At 47.6% G+C, this 21,185-nt stretch overlaps 1 protein-coding gene across 1 annotated transcript in view; it reads right to left on the reverse strand.

Moving 5' to 3' along the window:
- The window catches only part of EMID1 (EMI domain containing 1), a 105,096-nt gene that overhangs the window by 4,435 nt on the left and 79,476 nt on the right, over positions 1-21,185 (reverse strand). The window contains exons 10-15 of the mRNA XM_015406014.1: positions 18,113-18,193; positions 13,701-13,744; positions 11,114-11,176; positions 9,383-9,427; positions 8,688-8,732; positions 883-967 (exon numbers count right to left, since the gene is read on the reverse strand). Coding sequence (XP_015261500.1) covers positions 883-967; positions 8,688-8,732; positions 9,383-9,427; positions 11,114-11,176; positions 13,701-13,744; positions 18,113-18,193 — 363 coding nt within the window. The remainder of the gene's footprint in view (positions 1-882; positions 968-8,687; positions 8,733-9,382; positions 9,428-11,113; positions 11,177-13,700; positions 13,745-18,112; positions 18,194-21,185) is intronic.

The raw sequence follows: 21,185 nt of genomic DNA on the forward strand, positions 1-21,185 counted from the left end.
TCCTGTTATCTTCCCTTCTGGATCCCCAGTTTCAACACATGCCACTCAAAGCTCCTTGGGAGGATGGGTAGGATAAAGTGAAATAAACGAAGGAATATTCGCACCAGTGGGTTCGGAGTGGCCCCAGTAAAATGATTCTGCAGTTAAAAATATTGGCTAGATGTTCCCCAGTGCTGTTATTGGCATTTAAAGTATGATTTCTCTGTTTAAAAGCGCACAAGTGACTGTTATCTTCTCCTGCCACCAGAGGGTATCCTGTAAACACAGATGTGGCCAGGAACAGGCAAGCAGTGCCTCCCATAATCCTTCCAGAACCAGATCAGTGCCCTTTTCCACTGCTTTTGTTGTGAGTTGGCCACACTGTCTTCGGAACACAGAGCAGGTCCAGGAGACCTTTCCCATCCTCATGGCCTGGCCAAAACCGGAGTCAGCAGTCCTGTGCCCCAGCGCTGCCGCTATCATATCACTGGTGCCCAGCTAAACATTTTGAGAGAAAGTTTGGTTCTGGAAGGGGTCTGCTGTCCGTACACCACGGCAGACAGATCTGATGTTTTCAGGACCTAGACTTATGCAGCTGGACCACATGGCGATGATGTCGTTGCTCACACACTCGTTCTCCATGCACAACCTTTGCAGTAAAACTGCTCACCTTGTGTCCCCCCGATCTGAACACAAGACTGCCTACAACAGAACCTCAACACACATCCTGGTCTTTGCAATCAGCTAAGGACCGCAAAACGCACTGGTCAAGCACATGGCAAGCCAGTATACGTGTCTTGTGGGTCTGTGTTCGGTATGGGTTTTCTGCCACCCACAGGGTGGCCCCCTTTTCCCTAAGCCTCCTGGCCTGGGGATTCTCTCTTTCTGTCTGTCTCTACTCACCATGGAGCCCAATCATTGTTTCCAAGATTAAAACCCTCTCAGCTAAAATCTTCAAAGCCTCTCGGAGCTGGTGTAACCCCTCCCCCTGCGGACGAAAGAGACAGATACAGCCGTGAAGGGAACGCACAAGAGTGTGTGTGCAGGGGTGGGGGAGAAAGGAGGCTGGGGGAATTAACTTGTTTCAGCCATTTAAGCCCTCCCCCAGGGCTGTGTGCAAAGGGGTGCCAATGCAAATATTAAGAGGGGAGAGCAACCCGGTCATTGCAAGGAAGCGCATCAAGGTGCTGGGGTTATTATCATCGACATGCACATACAATCCACTGGGTGGGGGAGCATTCAGCTGGTGCAGTTTGTGGGGAATCCATATCATGGGTGGGGAGGGAACGTCACAGGGAACACTGAAAAAACATGCACGCACGCCCACATTTCCTTCCCTGCTGCACTTGCTGTTCTGCCTAATGGAATCTTTCCCACAGAAGACAGCCTGTCCCTTAGGAAGTTGGGGGAGCTTCCTGTGCCACACCGTATGATGCCTGACCTGTCCTACCCCAGATGCAGTCGTATTCCACCACCTAGGAATGCAACCCGGAGAGAACTGACTGGACTTCTACCCACAACCCAATCTTATGCATGTTCCCGTGCAAGTCGGCAATGCTGTGTCCAACAGTACTTACACCCAAGTAGACGGTGCCGTATTTTGCAGCCGGAATAGAAACAACCTTGCAGGCTGCAGCAAGCCCCCAATGCCTCCCACCCATTTCACCTTCTTTGCCACCCTGGCTGTAGTGAGAGGGACGAGTTATGTGGGCTGCGATCCCACCATGCCCTTCTCTGAAGCTGAGGGCTTTTCTCACCGTGTGATGGAGACCTCGCCCGCCAGGGGCAGAACGAGCAAGCCAAGCCATTGTCTTAGGCCCAGGCGGCCGCTAAGGCAGGAGGCATGCTCATATGTCGCAGGCTGCAGGCTCAGAGTGTACCTCTCGTCAAAATCCCTATCCCTGTCACACCGATAAACGTTCTAGGCTCAGGAACTAGGCTCGCCAGCTCTGGGTTGGGAAATACAGGGAGATTTTGGGGGTGGAGCCTGAAGAGGGTGGGGTTTAGGGAGGGGAGGGAATAGGGTATAATGTCACAGAGTCCACCTTCCAAAGTGGCCACTTTGTCCAGGTGAACTGATCTTTGTCACCTGGAGGTCAGTTGTAATAGCGGGAGATCTCCGGCCACCACTGGGAGGTTGACAGCCCTACTCAGGACTCACCTTTGACTCCAACACTTACAGCATGGGGCCCATTTAATCTTTTAAAAAATATATGTAATGTTCCTCTTTCTCTCTCTGCTTTCCCCAGACTTGCTAGCTTGGGAACCCTGGGCATTGTAGTTCTGTGTATTTATAAGGGAAGTAGAAATTTCAAGGGAACTCTACGCATCTGCTGAGACATAACCCACTTGTGAGTCCTGATCAGTGCTCTAGGACCTATAGCTATGCCATAGGTGAAACCACTGTAACAGCACAGGGAGGGCTGTATTCCTCAATTCCTAATGATTCCCCCCTCTCGTCCTCACAATGCAAAAAATAAAAATAAAATGGAATATAAACAATGGATGCTTCTCTGGTCTCCCTTCTTTCCTGCAGTTCTCTGGATAATGTTCATCCAGACTCTCTCCCTCTCTCTTTCTGACATAGCAGTGGGTTAATCTATTACTTTATCGGCTGAAGCTCCAGCCAGTGTAGTGTTAACTAGCTTAGTGAAACAGCAACAGATGAACTCCTGCGAGCAGAGGGTTCACCCCCTCCCACGGCTGCAGCAAACAAACAGGAGGATCTCTGCTGCTTCCCGTGTCCCTCTGATGTAAAAATAACTTTTCAAAAAATACTTCCTTGATGGGCATAACTGCAGCCCATTATTTGACTGCTTCAAATGTTCATTCTGGCTTGGCAAGGCACACTAAGGAACATGTAAAGTGGATGGGAGAGGACAGAAGAAAATCTAGCCTAGATTAAGAATCAGCAACTGGTAGCCTTGGGGCCGAATCCAACCCTGGGAAGGGTGCTACTTACCCCATTACTTGCCACTCCTGGGAGAGGGGCATAGAGGGACTGGTGGCATATACTACACAAGGCCTGGAATAAGGTTGCCAGCTCTGGCCTGGGAAATACCAGGAGATTTTGGGGGGTGGGACCTAGGGAAGGTGGGGTTTGGGGAAGGGAGACCTCATCAGGGTACAATGCTGTAGAGTCCACCCTCCAAAGCAGCCATTTTCTCCAATGGATCTCTGTATTCTGGAGATCAATTGTAATGGTAGGAGATCTCCAAGCCCTACCTGGAGGTTGGCAAACAGGAATGCGGTGGCCAGAAAAAGATGACAGGAAGATGTTATTCACCACCCTTTCCCTCTAGAAGTTGCTAGGCTGATATGGATGCATAAGAATGGGAGATTGCATGCATGCAGTTAGTAGCAGCCTACAGTGCTACAGGCAGTGGTGTTGGGGGGTCTGCGTGAATGCGTGGATGGTGAGAAAGATGAAATAACCAGATCCCCACTGAGGTATTGCTCACCCTCTTCCACAGATACATCCAGGAAGAGGGCAGGACGATAGGACTGGCACCTCTCACTTCCACCAGGAAGAAAAATTATCCTTGCAAGCTACAGCTCAGGGGGACAGGACAGTAACCATCGATTCGGACAGAAAGCAGGGATGTCTTATTGGTTTCATGTACCAAAATCCTCACATAAACTGTTTATCTTTGACAATTTACCCCCATTTTTTAAATGGACCCCTTAGGAGTTGTGACTACCTACAGCAGGGATCTCCAACATGGCGACCTTTTCTGGCACCTGTCAAGTGCTTTTAGAGAGTGGGTGGGGCTAGGTGGGGATTTTGCACAGCAGGGCTTTTGATTCGCTGGACGGATTAAAAGGTTAAACAGAGCTTCCACCTGAAATGTTGAGGAACTGCTATCAGAGTTATATAGAACCTCTCTCCCTGCCATTTTGTGGTTGGTCCGCCTGTTGTGGCAGCCATTTTGTGAATGGTTCCACCTCCTGTGGGAGACATTTTGTGATTGTGCCCACTGCCCTGTGTCAGAATTTCAAAAATGCCTGCAGGCCCAAAAAGGTTGGGGACGCCTGTCCTACAGCAAACATGGACCTCAGTAATGTGTGTTCCCATGAGAAGGGAGGGGGAAGAGACTACAAGATGTTTCTCCCAAGCCGTGAAGGAGTGTGGCATTTACCTTCCAGATCAGTATGTTTCAAATGGGGCTACAGTATTTACTCAATGCCTCAGTTAGACAAATTATCAACATTCTTCTGATCAATTAAAGCTGTGCTGTTGATTTGCCCTTGATTAACTGGGAGTAACTTTAAAAAGTGTTAATTATTTTATCTAAGAAGTGCTTAGGAAAAAACTGGTTGCCGACCTCTTCAAGAGAGATTCTTCCAGCTCTTACTAAAAGGGATGGCTCTCCCAAGGTAGCACTTGTCGTTGCATGCACATACATTATCAAACAGGCAAAGCAAATAATGATTTTCCCCCCCCTTTAGAAGAAGAAGAGGAGGAGGAGGAGAAGAGCTTGGATTTATACCCTTCACTACCCAAAGGTGTCTCAGAGCGGCTTACAAACTCCTTTCCCTTCCCCTCCCCACAACAGACACCCTGTGAGGTAGGTGGGGCTGAGAGAGCTCTTGACAGAAACAGCTCTTTTTCAAGAACAGCTCTGACAGAACTACGGCTTGCCCAAGGTCATCTAGCCAGGTGCAAGTGGAGGAGTGGGAATCAAACCCGGTTCTCCCAGATTAGAGTCCGCGCACTTAACCACTACACCAAATGGCTGCTGGTGTTGTTCTTTTTTGGTCATCAAGTCACAGCTGACACATGGGGGCCCTGTGGGGATTTCAAGGAAAGAGACGTTCAGATGTGGTTTGCCATGGCCTCCATTTGTTTAGCAACCCTGGTATTCCTTGGAGGTGTCCCATCCAAGTACTTGCCAGAGCTTGACCCTGCTTAGCTTTTGAGATCTGACTGGATCAGGCGAGCCTGGGCTATCCAGGTCAGGGAATGCTGATACAGTAAATTAATTAACCTCCCAGGATTAATCCACCCTAGTGTATTTTATGCTGTACCTAAATCAAATGGGAGCTGCTTTTATGTAAGTAGCTCCTGCACAGATGAGGTAAATGTAAACAACACAACTGGGGGGGGGGGGCTGACCACAGGGGTCTTCTCTACACACACACCATTCCATCACAGTGCCAGTTATGTGGTCCCTGATTATGTGGGGGGGTTATTTAAACATTAAGTTGTACAGCAGATGATCTTGGAAAACAACTCAATTCACAAAGGGGTTGTTTTGAATGTTGCAAAATGACTACAGGTCCAGGTGATGATATAGTTATAGGCCAATAAGCACCTTCCTGGTCAGATTTTCCTCACATGAGCTGAATCAGCCCTGCAGAATTAGTTTCAGGGCTCACTCCTGCCCTTGCTATAGCTGGGGGCGGGAATGTATATCCGTTTGCAGAATACTGCAGTTGGCACACTCTTAGTCCTAGTTTGCATTGAGATGGTAAACCTATACCTGAACAGTGCCACTTCAGGTTGTGGGCAGAGGTCACTTGATTTAAATGTCTCTGTATGGAAATAATTCCCTGCACAGAGAAAGCTAGGTGTCATGGAGAACAGATCTAGCCTGCTCTTTGATATGCTTGTTTTTGGATATGTAGGGAACATCTTTTTCCCCCAAACTGGAGCATTCCAGTCTGAAAGCTCCCACTTACATTCTAGCCCAGGTAGAAGGTGATCACCTCAATGAGAAGTAGGCTTTAGGATGTTGTGCCTGGCATTCTCCTGCTGTTTGCAACTTGTTATGAATGTTATCATTTCACTGAAGGATAAATTGCAGAACCTGTCCTTACAAGGGGGGGGGGGGGATATTCTGGCTTTCCATTTGCATTTACAGGAAATGTGAAGAACACTCTTAAGTATCCCAGATATAACTGAACATTGCTGTGACAGGGGCCAAAATCAGGGAAAGACACAATGCAGAAGTGTTAGGTGCCAGCATACCAGTCCTGAATACCTGATCCCCCTGGTATGTGGATGCAATGAGGAAAAAGGAAGGCAGGGGAGAGGAAGGAAGAGAGAGACGAGTAGAAAGAGAGAATCCTAGGACAAGGCTACCCAACTACCCTCCCCAACTCTAACGATACTCCTTTAAAGTCCCTCTAAGGACACTGCAACTGAAGCTTGTCTTTTGCCTTTTTGTTTGCTGTCTCTCTAGCCCAGAACATACCGCATTATTGGGACAGCAATTGGCTTTACCTTCTTTCTGGTGGCTGCTAACACACCATGGGTCGAAGGAGAACCTGTGTCTTTTAAGAGTCGTTGCTCATTCCTCTCTATGGCTTTAGGACCCGTGTGGCAGACAGATATGTGACTCATCCCCAACAAGGGCTGCATTATCTGTCCTCTCTCCAAAGCCTCTTTGCCATCTTCTTCACCCTCTCCAACCCACTATTCTCTCGCTGCTGTCAATTACATTCCTTAAGGCTGTGTTCTTAGTTCCCGTCTTAACTGGCAGTAGCATCTGGGTGTGTCAATCTATGAAGACAGGTCCACCTAGCTCTTTGTCAGAGCTGTTACCTGAGATCCCTTTCACTGAAGACTAAAGAAGAAGAAGAAGAAGAAGAGATTGAATTTATACCCCGCCCTTCACTACCCAAGGGAGTCTCAGAGCAGCTTACAAACTCCTTCCCCTTCCCCTCCCCACAACAGACACCCTGTGAGGTGGGTGGGGCTGAGAGAACTCTGACACAAACTGCTCTTTTCCAAGAACAGCTGTGCCAGAGCTTGTGACTGACCCAAGGTCACATCAGCAGGTGCAAGTGGAGGAGTGGGGAATCAAACCCGGCTCTCCCAGATTAGAGTCCGCGCACTTAACCACTACACCAAACTGGCTCTTTAACCGGAGACCTTCTGGTTAAAAGCATGTGCTCTTCCCAGTTCACTGTGCTATAACAGGGGACCAAAAATTGCATGGAAGTAGTGGTGGTGATGGTAGTGGGGAAATGACATTCAAGGAATGGGGTTATCTGGTCATGGCAGGAGCAGCTCAGAAAAACAAAAAAGAACTTTGTAAGGATGCACGGGCTGTGATCCATGACCTGCATTTGTTGTTTTGATGGGGTCAGAAAGGGTGGTGGTGGTGGGAGTGATTCATTGTTAGGTTTACAGAGCACAAACATTCCTTGAAAAGTCCTCACACATGGTGATTTGAATTCCTTCTCCCAGCAAGACACAAATTTTATCATAGGTAAGATAATCTCTTCTTCATGAGAGAGGCTCTGTGATTTCAACAGGTGCGCGATAGGAAACTATTCCATGGGTGAGGTTTCTCTTAGCGTGAAAATGGACGGATTGGGAAAACTGCTGAATTTCTGCCTATATGGAACTGTTTAAGGCACAGAGCCTCTATGGTAGTGGGGTGGGTTCAAAACTCTTGTAGCAGTTTGTTTCTGCAAAGAAATGTCCAGGTGGCATGCAGGGTTAGCCTCACTGCACAAACAATGTAGGCACCTGCTTGGGGTGGCAATATTTTAATGACACCAATGAAGCAACCACATGTGTCCTGTGGATGATGGTGTATCTCAAGACCTCTGGCAGAGGATGCTGGGAACAGGGCTGCCAACTGCTCAGAAACAAACAGCCTGGTCTGCTCCTGTGCCTTTAACAGCAGCTTGATTTACAAAAATCAGCGGGTTAGCCTTTTTCTAGCATGGAGAGAAGCACTACGACTTGTTAATTTCTGCACATCAAGTTGCCCTTCAGGCACCGCCACTTCAGGAGCTGGTTGAAAAGTCAGCAACTCCAACTGGGACACAACTCGTGGATCACACATTAGTTTACCCAGACCCTTCTGTTTCTCTTTTGGGGAAATGTTCTTTCACTTTGCAAGGCAATGTTCAGGCTGCATCTGCCAGCACCAAAAGGGCTGTGTGTATCACCATGCAATGTAAACGTGGAATCTAGTAATGGGCATGAAATGTCGCATGCAGCATTCCCACCCCCCATTTTTTAAAAGTAAAGTTCATAGCTCTTATGGCTGTGAAGATACGCTTGACAGTGTGTGGGCAAATGGCTGGTGCCAGAACTAAAGCAGCGTGGAAGACCTTAGATTACTCTTTGTCCTCTCTCTGACTTGCAACATCAGAATAAATTATGGGAAATCAGCAAATATGTGCAAGCATACTCAATTGGTGTGATCTAGTTAATTAATTCCATTTAGGCTTTCTCATGATAGAATTTGGATGTAAAATAGTGATTGCGTGTGTATGTGCAGATGCGGAATTACACGCCTCTAAGCAATAAACTGCCACAGCATTGGACAAAGTGGACTTTGGCTCACAAATAGACCTGTTAGTGTTTATGGTGCCACAAGAGTCCTTGATTTGTGTGTGAAAATGCCAATAAAGGTTGATTGATTGATTGATTGATATTGATGTGTGTGTGTGTGTGTGTGTGTGAGACAGAATACAAACATGACTACCATGACTCTTAAATGCATCAAGAAACCTCAAGATAAAGGGAAAAGGACCCTCTATTTTTCCCAATCCTTTATGTGACACTTTCTTCAGCCTTTGCAGAGGAGATACCCTACATTTTGGATCTGATGGCAGATGGATCGTGGGCATTGGGTAGACTTCTACAGCTGTTTTCAGAGGATGGGTGTCTCTGGCACAGAGCGCAAATAGCTAAGAAATGGGGAAGCGGTGAGAAATCAAGGGTGCTGCTGTCCAGAACTTACCCAGGTGCCTTTTTCGCCTGGTTCACCTTTTGGGCCTGGTTCACCCTGAAACAGAACAAGAGACAGCATTAAAGGAAACAAGTTAAACAATGGGTGACTTTGCACATGTCTAAAGCACCACAAACAGGATAGAGGCAGCCCCTACCAGGTGGTGGCACACCCCATGAGCCCAGGTCGGCCCAACAACAGAGCCACATGGAAGTCTTGGAGAGGGAGATGCTGCCTGCAATTTTGAAAGAGGGATGCACACAGTCAGCTTAGCTATCACTCAGCTGGAAGATACCTCCTGCATTTCAGGGGCACAATCTAGAGCTTGTGATTGCTGCTGGCTACCACAGACACAGCTGTGAAAGGGGAAGATCAACGAAGGGGCAGGCATTCCATGAAAATGAGGAAACAGTATCCTGGCCTACTCCTGGTCATTTAATGTTCCAGCAGTGCTCAGTCACATGGGGACATGGGTGATATCTGGAGTGCAAGAGTGTGAGACAGGCACGAGACATCCCACGGGGTACCGGAAGAGGGTTTTTTGGGGTGCGTTTTTTTGTGAAAGCCAAAAGGCTCGCAGAAGATGCTTTCTGGAAAATGGTGCCCCTTGTAGATTAGTAGCAGGGACTTGCCACTAAGTGACCAGATGTCTTTTGCCTTCCATGACAGTGTATTTCTCTTCCCGGTGCCCCGCTCCACCCACTTACATGCTCTCCATCCAGACCTCTGTGGCCAGGATATCCCGGTGGTCCCTGGCAAAGAAAAAACACAGGAGTCTGATTGTGTCCTGCTTCTCCTTCCTCTCTGGCTTCCAAAGAGAGCACCAAAAAATTGTTATGCCCCTCCTCAGCAACAAAGTCTGGCGGAGTGCCTCGAAATTTATTCCAGGCCACACATACAGGCAAGAGTGACCATTCTAGTTGCCCTCCTATTTGGTGCAGTGGTTAGGAGTGCGGACTCTAATCTGGGAGAACTGGGTTTGATTCCCCACTCCTCCACATGCAGCTGCTGGTATGACCTTGAGTCAGTAACAAGTTTTTTTCAGAGCTGTTCTCTCAAAGGCAGTTCTCGAAAGAGCTCTCTCAGCCCCACCTACCTCACAGGGTGTCTGTTGTGGGGAGGGGAAGGGAAAGGAGATTGTAAGCTGCTCTGAGACTCCTTCGGGTAGTGAAGGGTGGGGTATAAATCCAATCTCCTCCTCCTCTTCTTCTTCTCCTCCTCCTCCTCCTCGCCTATCTATCCTGGAGGAAAGTGTCCGCTTCTTCGATAGCACAGTCCAGGAAGAAGGGTGCCAACAGGAGATTGCTCTGTCCCTGGTGCTACAAGCTGCCCGGGTGCCTGTCAGTTCCTGCCTGTTGCCACAGTCACAGTTCAGGTTCTAGACTAAGGTGAATGAAGGCATGCCAACTTTTTCAACCAGCCTTTGCAGCAGTCCTTTAATCACTGGCATAACTGCAGACATTGGCCCATGAGAACTTTCATCTGCAGGCTGAGAAAAGCTTTACCTCCTGGTTTCAAGTGTATCAAGCTTAAAAGCAGGCCAGGCCATTTCCCCCCCTGGTCAACAAGCAGGAAGAAGAGTGAACTACTGCAGCACTAGAGACCTATAAAACAATAAAGAGATGGGGCAAACCGGCTAAGACTTGCCTAGATGCCCCTCCGCAGTGTTCCCTCTAAGCTGAGTTAGTGTGAGCTTGCTCACAGTTTTTTAGCCTCCAGCTCACACATTTTTGTCTTCGTTCAGGAAGGAGGGCTCCAGAGCAAACTAATTTATGCAGTAGCCAAATTGTTCACTCATAACTTTAATGCCAGTAGCTCACAAAGTAGAATTTTTGCTCACAAGACTCCACAGCTTAGAGGGAGCATTACATGGCTAGTAGGACCTGTCTCTAGATAACCAAATGAGGAAACTTCTGTGAGACTCTTTATTTCTTTGGACATCTCATAGGGGAACAATATGTATGTGTACATGGGATAAGAAAGCTTTGCAGAAGCTACTGATTTTTGCAGATTTTTTGTTTTGGGCTGCAAAACTAAGGTAATAGCATAAGCAGTAGACAGACAGGCTTCATGTCCCATGGGGGTATAGGTATCCTTCTTTTGTCCAACTGTTGCTTTCTGGTCAAACAGGTTTGGAAGAGTTTTGAAACAATATGAAAACTCGCCAAACTCATTTATCGGAATTGAAAACACGATCAGCATGTATGCTGTGAATAGCAGTCCCTCTCTCAAACGCCTTTCAGCCCTCTGAATAAAACTATCACCTGTTTCTTGCCACATTGATAAGAGAGGATCCTAAACAGGACTCCATCCCTTTAACCTGAACACAAGTGCCAAAGGTAGTTCGGAATAATTAATAAATATTTTAGCAGTCTGGCAAACATCGTTTTCCAGATATTGCGTCCACCCCATGTAGTCAGATCTGAGAGGATACTCACTCTCTCTCCTTTCTCCCCAGGGATTCCGGCTGCCCCATCAGCACCTGGCTTTCCAGGGATTCCCTGCGTGAAATCACAATTCCATTATCAAACAAGACATTTTCTGCCACATATCCTCTCTAACCAGGCAGTTGCCATCTATTTTTACAGCCTTGCCCTTGTTTCCCTCAGAGTTTCCTCAGACAAAGGTTCATTTACTTTAGCCCTTAGCCAGGAAGAATTAGGGGGTGAGAACCTGTGCTCTTGTGTAGTGCCTCCATGTGATGCCATTTAGCAATTAAAGTAATGACCAGTTGCTCACAGGCCGGATAAGAGCTCCGAACGGGCCGGTTCCAGCCCATGGGCCGTATGCTTGACACCCCTGCTCAAAACTCTTGAGTGAATCCTAGAGAGGAGCACCTGAAGTAATGATGTCACTTCTGGTTTTGCCAGAAGTGATGTCGTGCCCCAGTGTGATGCTGGTGTCTCCTCCCCCATTTTTCTCCCACAACTCTTGGAAGTGCCAGTGGGGAATGGTAGTAAGCAGTAAGCAGTGGGAGGTCTCCATGGCCTGTTCCCAGAGTTGCAGTGGTGGACAGGGGGTCCACCAAACGGGGGGTCTATGCCTAATACATAGAACTGTGCCAAGGCTGGCATCAGGGGTCAGCACAGGTGGGCAAGTGCCCCAAGACGCCCGACTTTAATTGCTAATCTCTTTCCAAAGGGAGCAGGGTGGGGAAGAGCACAACCTCTGCTGCTTCGCCCTAGAAATCTCTCCTAGCTAGAAAGGGGAGATTGTCCCAGAGGGACCTGCCAGACTCTGCAGCTGAAAAAGACCCCCGGAGAAGCTGCTGACTGAGGCTCTTCCACCCTTCTTCAAGCCCTATCAGTGCCAAAGGAGTCACCGATTGTACTCTACCCTCTCCTCTGGGAGGCTGTGTGTAACTGCATATGTGCATGTCAACCTGCACATCCACGTATGAAAGGGGGGGCACAGTTCTTTTCGGCCAACCCGGACCAAAACTGGAGCCATCCCCACCCTTCCCCACCAGAGGTTCTATATCGCCCCACATCAAGGCACTCAATGACACCTACAAATGGTGCGACCTGCCAAGTAAATGACAGCCTACGATCAGCCCCTCCATAGTTTTTATGGGCCCCTCCCCAGTCCTCGGCTCCCCCTCCCCCTGTGGTCACTGCCCTCAGCCCAGCAACCAGTGACTCTGCACCGCCTGCTGCTGCCCCAGCCGTCTATGCTGCTGCTGGGAGGCCAGAGGGGAGGGCTGCTGAGCCGGGACACCTGCTGCTCGCCACGCCTCCCTCCTGGGCACCTGCCTCCCTCCCCTCCCCCGCCAAGAGGAAGGGGCAGCCGCCTGACTGAAGCCAGCTGGGGTGCAGAAGCAGCCAGAACTTTGCCAGGCAGGAGTGCATTGAAGGCGATGGTGTGAAATCTATAGGGACATGCTCGGGGACTGTTGTTTAAAGCCAGATGGAAGAACTATAATATGCAATAAACCACTTTTATATATTGGCCCCGGTCACATGGAGCATTAGCCACCCTAGAGGGACGGAAGATAGGCGGAGTTTCCGGGCGCAATCTCACCGGCACATCTGGGAAGTGTCGGGCTTCCGTGGCACAACCGAGGCTTCCCGCCAAAGACGCGCAGTAAAAAACTAGTACCTCGGAGGTACTAGTTTCCTGAAACCGCAGGGCAAGGGCGGGCGTCTGATCGCGTTTCCGGAGGTAGTTCCGGCGCCCGCCCATGTCCCCTCAGAAAATGGGTTTTTTCCAAAGTCTCCATGGATGCGCACCCGCACCCAAGGGAGCATGCGCACAATTACATTTTAAAACAAAAACAACCAACCCATTTGCCCCGCGCCCCGCTTCTTTGCCGCGCCGCAGGACTGTGGAGTGATCGGCACCACCCCCCTACCACGGGACCTCCACGGGACCTCGATAGGTAGGTCTGCTCGAGCAACCACGCGGTTTTTAGCCCCGGGGCTAACAGCCACGTCCCCCCCCTGCAGTTTCCTGCCTATGTGACCGGGACCATTATTTAGTTATTATTTAGACGTATGAGCAGTACCACACAGACATATAATGGCAGGCCCCCTAAGCAAACAGTTGTTCGCTACGGGCTGCCCACGATCCATACATCATGACCTGCCAGCTCTGCCCACCTCCACATCTAACAGATTTTGCACTCCTAGGCAGTCAGGAAAAACGGGAGCGTTACTGAGCCTCTGGTGAGCCCCATATGTGGCTGGTGACTTTGGTCAGCTCAGCAGCTCGCATGTTACACAAAGTCCTTTTAAACCATCAGAAACAAGTACAGCTTCTTCCCACTTCTGCCTGGCATCCGCTCTCAAGCTAGTCTGCCTAGTTCTGAACACAGCAAGGAACTGGATCCAAGTGGCAAAGGAACAGGCCGACCCGAAATGGAAGCGTAACCTACACTTCCTGGTATAATCCACAGTTCAGTTCCCCAAATACTGGAGATTCCAGTGCCTGGGAAAATCTGTGTCCCTTCTGAAATGAACCACATACTTCAGCCACACTGATACCCCTGGAAACCCAACACCCTCCTCAGAAATGTGGTATACTTACATCACGGCCTGGTGATCCCGGCTTCCCAGCCGGCCCCGAAGGACCTAGATGGAGAAAGGTGACTTACAACCTTGGTTGGCCATTACTTTTGCTGGAAAGTCAATGTGACGAGAAAGGGTGGTCCTGATAGCCCAGAACCCCAACCTTAACCTTCCAAAGCAGCTTGCCTGCAAATCCCATTTCTGCAGTCCCTTCATATGTCTTTTTCATGTCTGTTGGTAGCTGTGAGTGTGCATCAGGAATCAGTGAACCAGGGTGGACTAGGGCCAAGTGCTGCCTGTTGCTGATCCTGGTTTCAGGCAGGTTTGCTCTTTCTTGGCATCCATGTGATTGGGATACAGCACAGAGAGCGCTCAGTTCTGACTGGTCAGAGCAAAACAAGCTCATGCCCCAAACAGTGTGGCCAGATGACTGTAGGCATGGACAGAAGCATGAGGGTTTCTCAGTCACTTTGCAATCTCTGTTCCTTCATTCAGGCCAGGACATACATTTCAGACACCTCTACCCAGAGCCAGTTTGGTGTAGTGGTTAAGTGCACGGACTCTAATCTGGGAGAATCAGGTTTGATTTCCCCATTCCTCCACTTGCAGCTGCTGGATGACCTTGGGCAAGCCATAGTTCTAGCACAGCTGTCCTTGAAAAAGAGCAGTTTCTGTCAGAGCTCTCTCAGCCCCACCCACCTCACAAGGTGTCTGTTGTGGGGAGGGGAAGGGAAAGGAGTTTGTAAGCCACTCTGAGACTCCAAGTGAAGGGCGGGGTATAAATCCAATCTCTTCTTCTTCTTCTACCCTGTCATCTCACATGGTGACCACCCAATTGTTTGCCATACTCAGAGTCTAGTTCTGGAGTATTTTGGATCCAAATTGGCAGAAGGACTGGGGGGGGGGGATGCCCATCCTGATTTCATCATTGACAGGATAACCAAAGGGCGGTCCAGAGAAAGACTCCAGCAGTGCGTTAATCTCAGAGGGACACACCCTGGCATGACTGCTGCCCACAGGAAAACTGACTCAATCACACACTGAAGGCTCTTCAGCTATTGTTCAAGATAATTGGTTCAATCAAGGTGCTCTTATGCACAGTGCTCTATTGTCTTGCCATCTTCTTTTCTGACAAAAGAGGTCTCCGCCTCTAATTTATCAAGTCTCCCCCACATTCCAATGAAGCAAAGTGCTGTTCTCAGGATCTCTGCCTTGGATTTTTACTGGGATCTCTGCTCAAGTCCTTGCTACGACCATCAGCTCCACTGCTGGAACTCCAAAGCCTCCCAGTTTCTGTAGATCTAAAGGCTGCCTGGATCCTTGGGATTTCCACAGACAGAACTCCATTCAGGATAGGCAAGAACACCACGGAACAGACAGCCACACACATAGGCTGCTTCATCATGAGTCAGATCCTTGGTTTATCGAGGCCGGTATTGTCTACTCTGACTGACAATTCTCCAGAGACTCAGCCAGAGGTCTTTCACATCATCTAGCATGATCCTTTAAAGTGGAGATGCCAGGAATTGAACATGGGACTTTCTGCATGCAAATCAGATGCTCTGCCAGTGAGCCACAGCTCCTCCCCTGTAACATAGCCCTCTGTCTTCCCTACCCTACCATCTTCTTTCCCTCCCCCACTGATGTCTCTCTTGAGTTTACTCCTCATGCAGTGTGTGAGTGGGGGCGCTGGGAATAGTTACCTTACTGTGATCATTACAGCATTTGGTACTTACAAGCATGCTTGATACTATTCTGACTGCTTAAATGCATTTTATATCCTGCTCAAATGCTCTCTCTACTTTCCAATAATCTGGATCCCAGCATTTTCCCCAGGCTTGACTAAAAAATGTGTTCTTTTGTTGAAATGGTCCTTTATGATTCCTTATGTCCATCACTCCTCAACCACCAACAAAATCTTCCAGGATTCCTGTTTTTCTCCCACAGGGGATCAACCTATTACATGAGTAGCCCATGACTGGAACCCTTAGAACAACTTCCTGGGAGCAAACCCCACTGAATACAATGGGACATACTTCTGAGTAAAGCTGTTTAGGATTGTTCCCTGCGTCTCACATCGATTGCAGGCCAACGGCTGTGTGTATGCCTCTACTCTGGACTAGCAAGAGAAAGGCACAGAGTGCAGAACATGTTTCTGGGAGTCTCTAACAGCATGTCTTTCTTTTTTAAAGAAGCAAGTTTCTAGCCTTTACGGCTGCAAATGTATGTTTGAAAATGTATAAGCGAGGCTGCTGAAATCTCAGTAGCCAGAGGGTGCTGTTGAGTAAGATTATTTTTATTTATTTATTTATTTGATTAGATTTTTATACCACCCTTCCCGCTCAGGGCGGTTCACAACATAGCTTTATAAAACATATAAAATCCAATAAACAGTCTAAAATACTGTCTAGAATAAAAATAGGTTAAATTAAACCCCCCACATGGCGTCGTAATCCAATTCTAGCCCCCCAAATTTATATTAGCAGTGGGGGAGGGGGATGGAAGCGGGTAGTGGAGCAGATAGTTATTAGAGCTGTTAATCATTAAAACCATTAAAACTGTTGCTGTCCTCAGTCATATGCTTGGCGGAACATCTCTGTCTTGCGGGCCCTGCAGAATTCTAACAGATCCCCGGGCTAGATGGATCAATAATATGACTCAATAGAAGGCAGCTTCTGGTGGGCATTAAAATATGATTAAACTACGGGAATTCCCCATGGGAATTCTGGACAGCCTTGCAGCAACCTGACCCTTCCCACATCCCCTGGACAGCCAAGAGTTTTCTTGTAAAAAGTGCAATTGTCAGAACTGGCACCAGAGGTCACTGTAACCCAGTTATCTAATAGGCTCTGGCAAAACATTTGGTCCTCCAGCTGCAGCGTGACTTCCTCCTTTCCCCATTCTGTGCCACTTGAGTGCATCGGATCCTTGCTTGGTTGTTTGAATCTGTCACGGGCCCCATGCACTTTCCCTGGTAGCCTTATAAAGAAGTAGGCTAGTCTGAGGCAAGAGCTTGAAACTGAGCATGTCTTCTGGGCTGAATGAGACCAAACATCTATCTAGTCCAGAATATTCCATTGATTAAACATCTAAAGATTTTCAGAAACGTTGTTGTTTTATTATATGAATACACAAAAACTTCAGATGGAAAGCGGGGTTGCAGAAGAGGCCTTCCCTTTTCCCTTTCTTACACACACACAAACCTTCTTCCAGGAGGGTAGCTGCCCTGGCCTCTGTTTGCATCATCTAAAACCAAGCATTGTCCATACCTATGCAGATTAATGCAGATTTAATCGACTGACTACAAGTCCTATAAATAACATGCATATACAAAAACCATGCAGATGTAATAAACTGATTAAAACATATAAATAATGGCATGCATCCAACCATCCACATAGCAGAGTGGGGCTTTCCCAGTTCTCCTTCCAGCTGTAGCCAACTGAGCAACCCCCCCCCCCCCATTTTGTTCCGGGGAGGGGTTGTCAGCAGATACTCAGAAAAAGCATGGGGGGAAGTGGGGGGTTATAGCAACACAGGGAACTGGCAGAAAGCACCATCCCCTCTCCACAAATGGAAGTAATGTTGTGCCATTGGTGGAACTACATGGTTGGACACTATTTAATGATATTACTACGATATTACTGCATCTAATAGTAAACTACACAGTTTCTGTGTAGATAAGAAAAGCAGCACAACTGGACAGCCCGCATGCAAGGAAGGGTCTGTATATATATACACTTGGGAGAATTCCCCAGGAATGAAGAAAAATATGACTTTGTAAATTAATAAAGAAAAACGAAAGAGAGAAACAGGGGGGGGCGGATGGGACCATCAGCCTTATAAAGACAGAAAATGCTTCAGAAGGGATGAAATGCTGACAGCAGCTGAGCATCGATCAAAGAAAAGAAAAGGTGGGATAAAGAATTAACCTGTTCAAGCCCTTGAGAGTTAGACGATCCTGGAAGAGGGGGGAGATTTAAAACTGTTCTCCCTCCCAGAATTCCTCATGGGCTCCCATCTTGTAAGTAAGAACAACAAAGTTCTTTTAATCAGAGACATAATGCCTCTGAATAAATTTAGCCAGTTTCCAGCTCACTAGCGAACTGTTACAGACAGACTTCTCCTCCCTCAATTCATCCAGTCCTTTTCTAGAAGCCACCTCTCAGCTGGTGCCTCGTGGTAATGAATTCCATAAAGTCAGTCCACCGTGTATTAAGAAATACTGCCTTCTGCCTGTCCTGAACCTACTGGTAATCGGTTTACCAGGACAACTCAGTTTTCCATGATTCTGAGAAACAGAAACAGGCTGGATTTAGATTTGTTTACTTTCTTCCCATTGCATGTGCTAACTTACCCAGTTACAAGCTAACACCCTTGCTATCCTCTGCCTCACATAAGAGCTAGGATAAGGGCAGGGAAGGTACTTACCCATCGGCCCTGGAAGCCCAGGAGGGCCAGCTGGCCCTGTGATACCCGTTTCAATAAAACTGTTTGACAGAAGAGGGTCCCCTATAACAAAGAGCAAGGCGAGATCAGGGTGTGGGTATGAAATAATCACAAGGATCAAGTACAGCACACAGACGCAAAGGAAAACTCCATTCCAAGAGCTCAGACTCACGCTATGCCAGTTTCTTCAGCTGTTGCTGTTGGGGGTCAGTATGGACCACTATGTGCCTGAGCATCCGTGCCAAGGCAGGGGTCAGCATCACTATATAATTAAACAGCCAATCAAAATCCGGTCTGTTATCTTTCTACTGAAATCATATTCGGAAGTGTGATGAGTAATGTATTGTAATTCTTTGAACATGTTATAACGTTGTACATACGCAGGAACTATTTACAGGATGTGAATGTAATTGGAAAATTAATTGTTCACTGTTTGAAGTGTTAGAATTGTTAAAAATTGAAAAAATAAATTAAAAAAAAACAAACAAAAAAAAACAAAGAGCCAATATTTAAGAAAGCCCATTTTCATAAGACAAAATATTCAAGTTGACATTCCTGATAATTGACATGTCAATTAATAATCCATAAAGTTTCTGAAGTTGGGAGTCCTTTATTAGGAAGTGCCACATGAAATCCCACAATAAGTAATACATATACACAGGAGAAGCCTGCACAATTGTTTTAGTGCACTGGCTTATATCTGTGCATGGTTCACACATGCAGTACAGCAACGATTCATCCCTATCATTTTTCTTTTTGTAGAGGGTACCTCAGAAACTCTTTAGCCTCATGAAATCTTTTTCCTGCCATTCCCCTCACATATTGGTTATTCCAGCATCTCTCCTGTCTTTTCAATATACCTTGACTTAAAGATGTTCCTTTCAAAATGAACTTCCCCCCCCTGTCAAGTCACAGCCGACTTACGGTGACCCTGTAGAGATTTCAAGGCAAGAGACGCCCAGAGGTGGTTTTGCCATTATCTGTCACTGGGCTGCAACCCTGGACTTCCTTGCTGGTCTCCAATGTTCCCTCTAAGCTGTGGAGTCTTGTGAGCAAAAATTCTACTTTGTGAGCTACTGGCATTAAAGTTGTGAGCAAGCAATTCAGATACTTGTATAAATTAGTTTGCTCTGGAGCCGTCCTTCCTGAGCTAAGACAAAAATGTGTGAGCCGGAGGCTACAAAACTGTGAGCTAGCTCACACTAACTCAGCTTAGAGGGAACAGTGCTGGTCTCCCACCCAGATACTAAACAGGGCTGACCTCACTTAGCTTCTGAGACTGGGCCAGCCCGGGCTGTCCCGGTCAGAGGAAAAACAAGAGCCATATTTGTATTTATGAGGAAAGGTTAAAGCGCTTAGGGCTCTTTAGCTTGGAGAAAAGACGACTGAGGGGTGACATGATCAAGGTTTATAAGATTATGCATGGGAAAGAGCAGGTAGAGAAAGAGGTACTTTTCTCCCTTTCTCACAATACAAGAACTCGTGGGCACTCCATGAAACTGCAGAGCGGTCGGGTTAGAACGGATAAAAGGAAGTACTTCTTCACCCAAAGAGTGATTAACACATGGAATTCACTGCCACAGGAAGTGGTGGCGGCTACAAGCATGGACGGCTTCAAAAGGGAATTAGATAAGCATATGGAGCAGAGGTCCATCAGTGGATATTAGCCACAAGGTATAGCTAGGAGCTCTGGGGCAAGTGATGCTCTGTCTTCTTGGTGCTTGGGGGGGGGTCAACAGTGGGATGGCTTCTAATGTCCTGGCCCCACTGGTGGACCTCCTGATGGCACTGGTATTTCTGGCCACTGTGTGACACAGAGTGTTGGACTGGATGGGCCTTTGGCCTGATCCAACATTGGCATCTCTTATGTTCTTATGTTCTTATGTACTCAATCATATTCTACTCTTAGAACCACAGGTTGCAGATCCCTCTGCTAAGGCATGAAACTGAGGATATTAAAGATAAATAATTTTTTTCAAGAACTTCCTTGATGAATATTTGAGTCTGCGTAAGTATCGGGAGTTACCTGGGCTTCACATCTAATATAAACATGTCTGTTTGTTTTTAAATTGAAATAAAAATTATATTAAAAGGAGTTACCTGGGCTAAAACCATGCACCTACAGACCTGAATGATGCTGCCCAATGTAGTTAGCCAGCTGAGGCTATAGGTTAATGCAGTTTCTAGCTCCTAGATTCTGTAGTGGCTCTACCCACTCAGGCTGGTCACTGGATCACCCTGATGTGAAAGGAGGAGGAGGAGGAGAGTTGGCTTTATATCCCGCCCTTCACTACCCAAAGGGGTTTCGGAGCAGCTTACAAATTGTCTTCCCTTCCTCTCCCCACAACAGACACCCTGTGAGGTAGGTGGGGGCTGAGAGAGTTCTGAGAGAACTGTGACTGACCCAAGGTCACCCAGCTGGCTTCACGTGGAGGAGGAGTGGGGAATCAAACCCAGTTCTCCAGATTAGAGTCCTCCGCTCTTAACCACTACACCAAGCTTGTGTCTTGTGACTTCCTAGAGTAAAAACAGCTGATACTTGGCTCATGATTTCTGGCTTATGGCTCTCACTCTGCGGCCAATTTATGGCAATTCCATGGGCCTTTCGAGGCAAGAGATGTTCAGTGGTTGTTTGCCATTGCCTGCCTCTGTGTAGTGATCCTGGTAGTCCTTGGCAGTCTCACACTCACGTACTAGCCAGGGCCAGCCCTGCTTAGCTCCTGAGATCTGACCAGATCAGGCTAGCCTGGGCTATCCACGACAGGACCTGAAGCAGAATAAGTCGTCTCTAATACCCATTTTTGTCTGCCCATCCTCTTTTTTCTCAGTGATGTGCTTGCTATATCACACTGATTCAGAGGTATTCAATTCAGGATTGCTGCTGTGGGAAGGGAGTCTCTGGTTCCTCTGCTATGCTTTGCTTCCACCATCTCTGCAGATCTATACCACTGCTACTTAATTACAAAACAGAGGGGTTTATCAGTGGCTGAAGCAAAGCGAGAGAGAAGGAAGACAGCTCCTGTTTAACAAGGGGCTCCTTTGTTTTAGTTAAACT

This window comes from Gekko japonicus, unplaced genomic scaffold (assembly GCF_001447785.1).
Source record: "Gekko japonicus isolate JY-2015 unplaced genomic scaffold, Gekko_japonicus_V1.1 scaffold431, whole genome shotgun sequence".
Classification (NCBI taxonomy): domain Eukaryota; kingdom Metazoa; phylum Chordata; class Lepidosauria; order Squamata; family Gekkonidae; genus Gekko; species Gekko japonicus.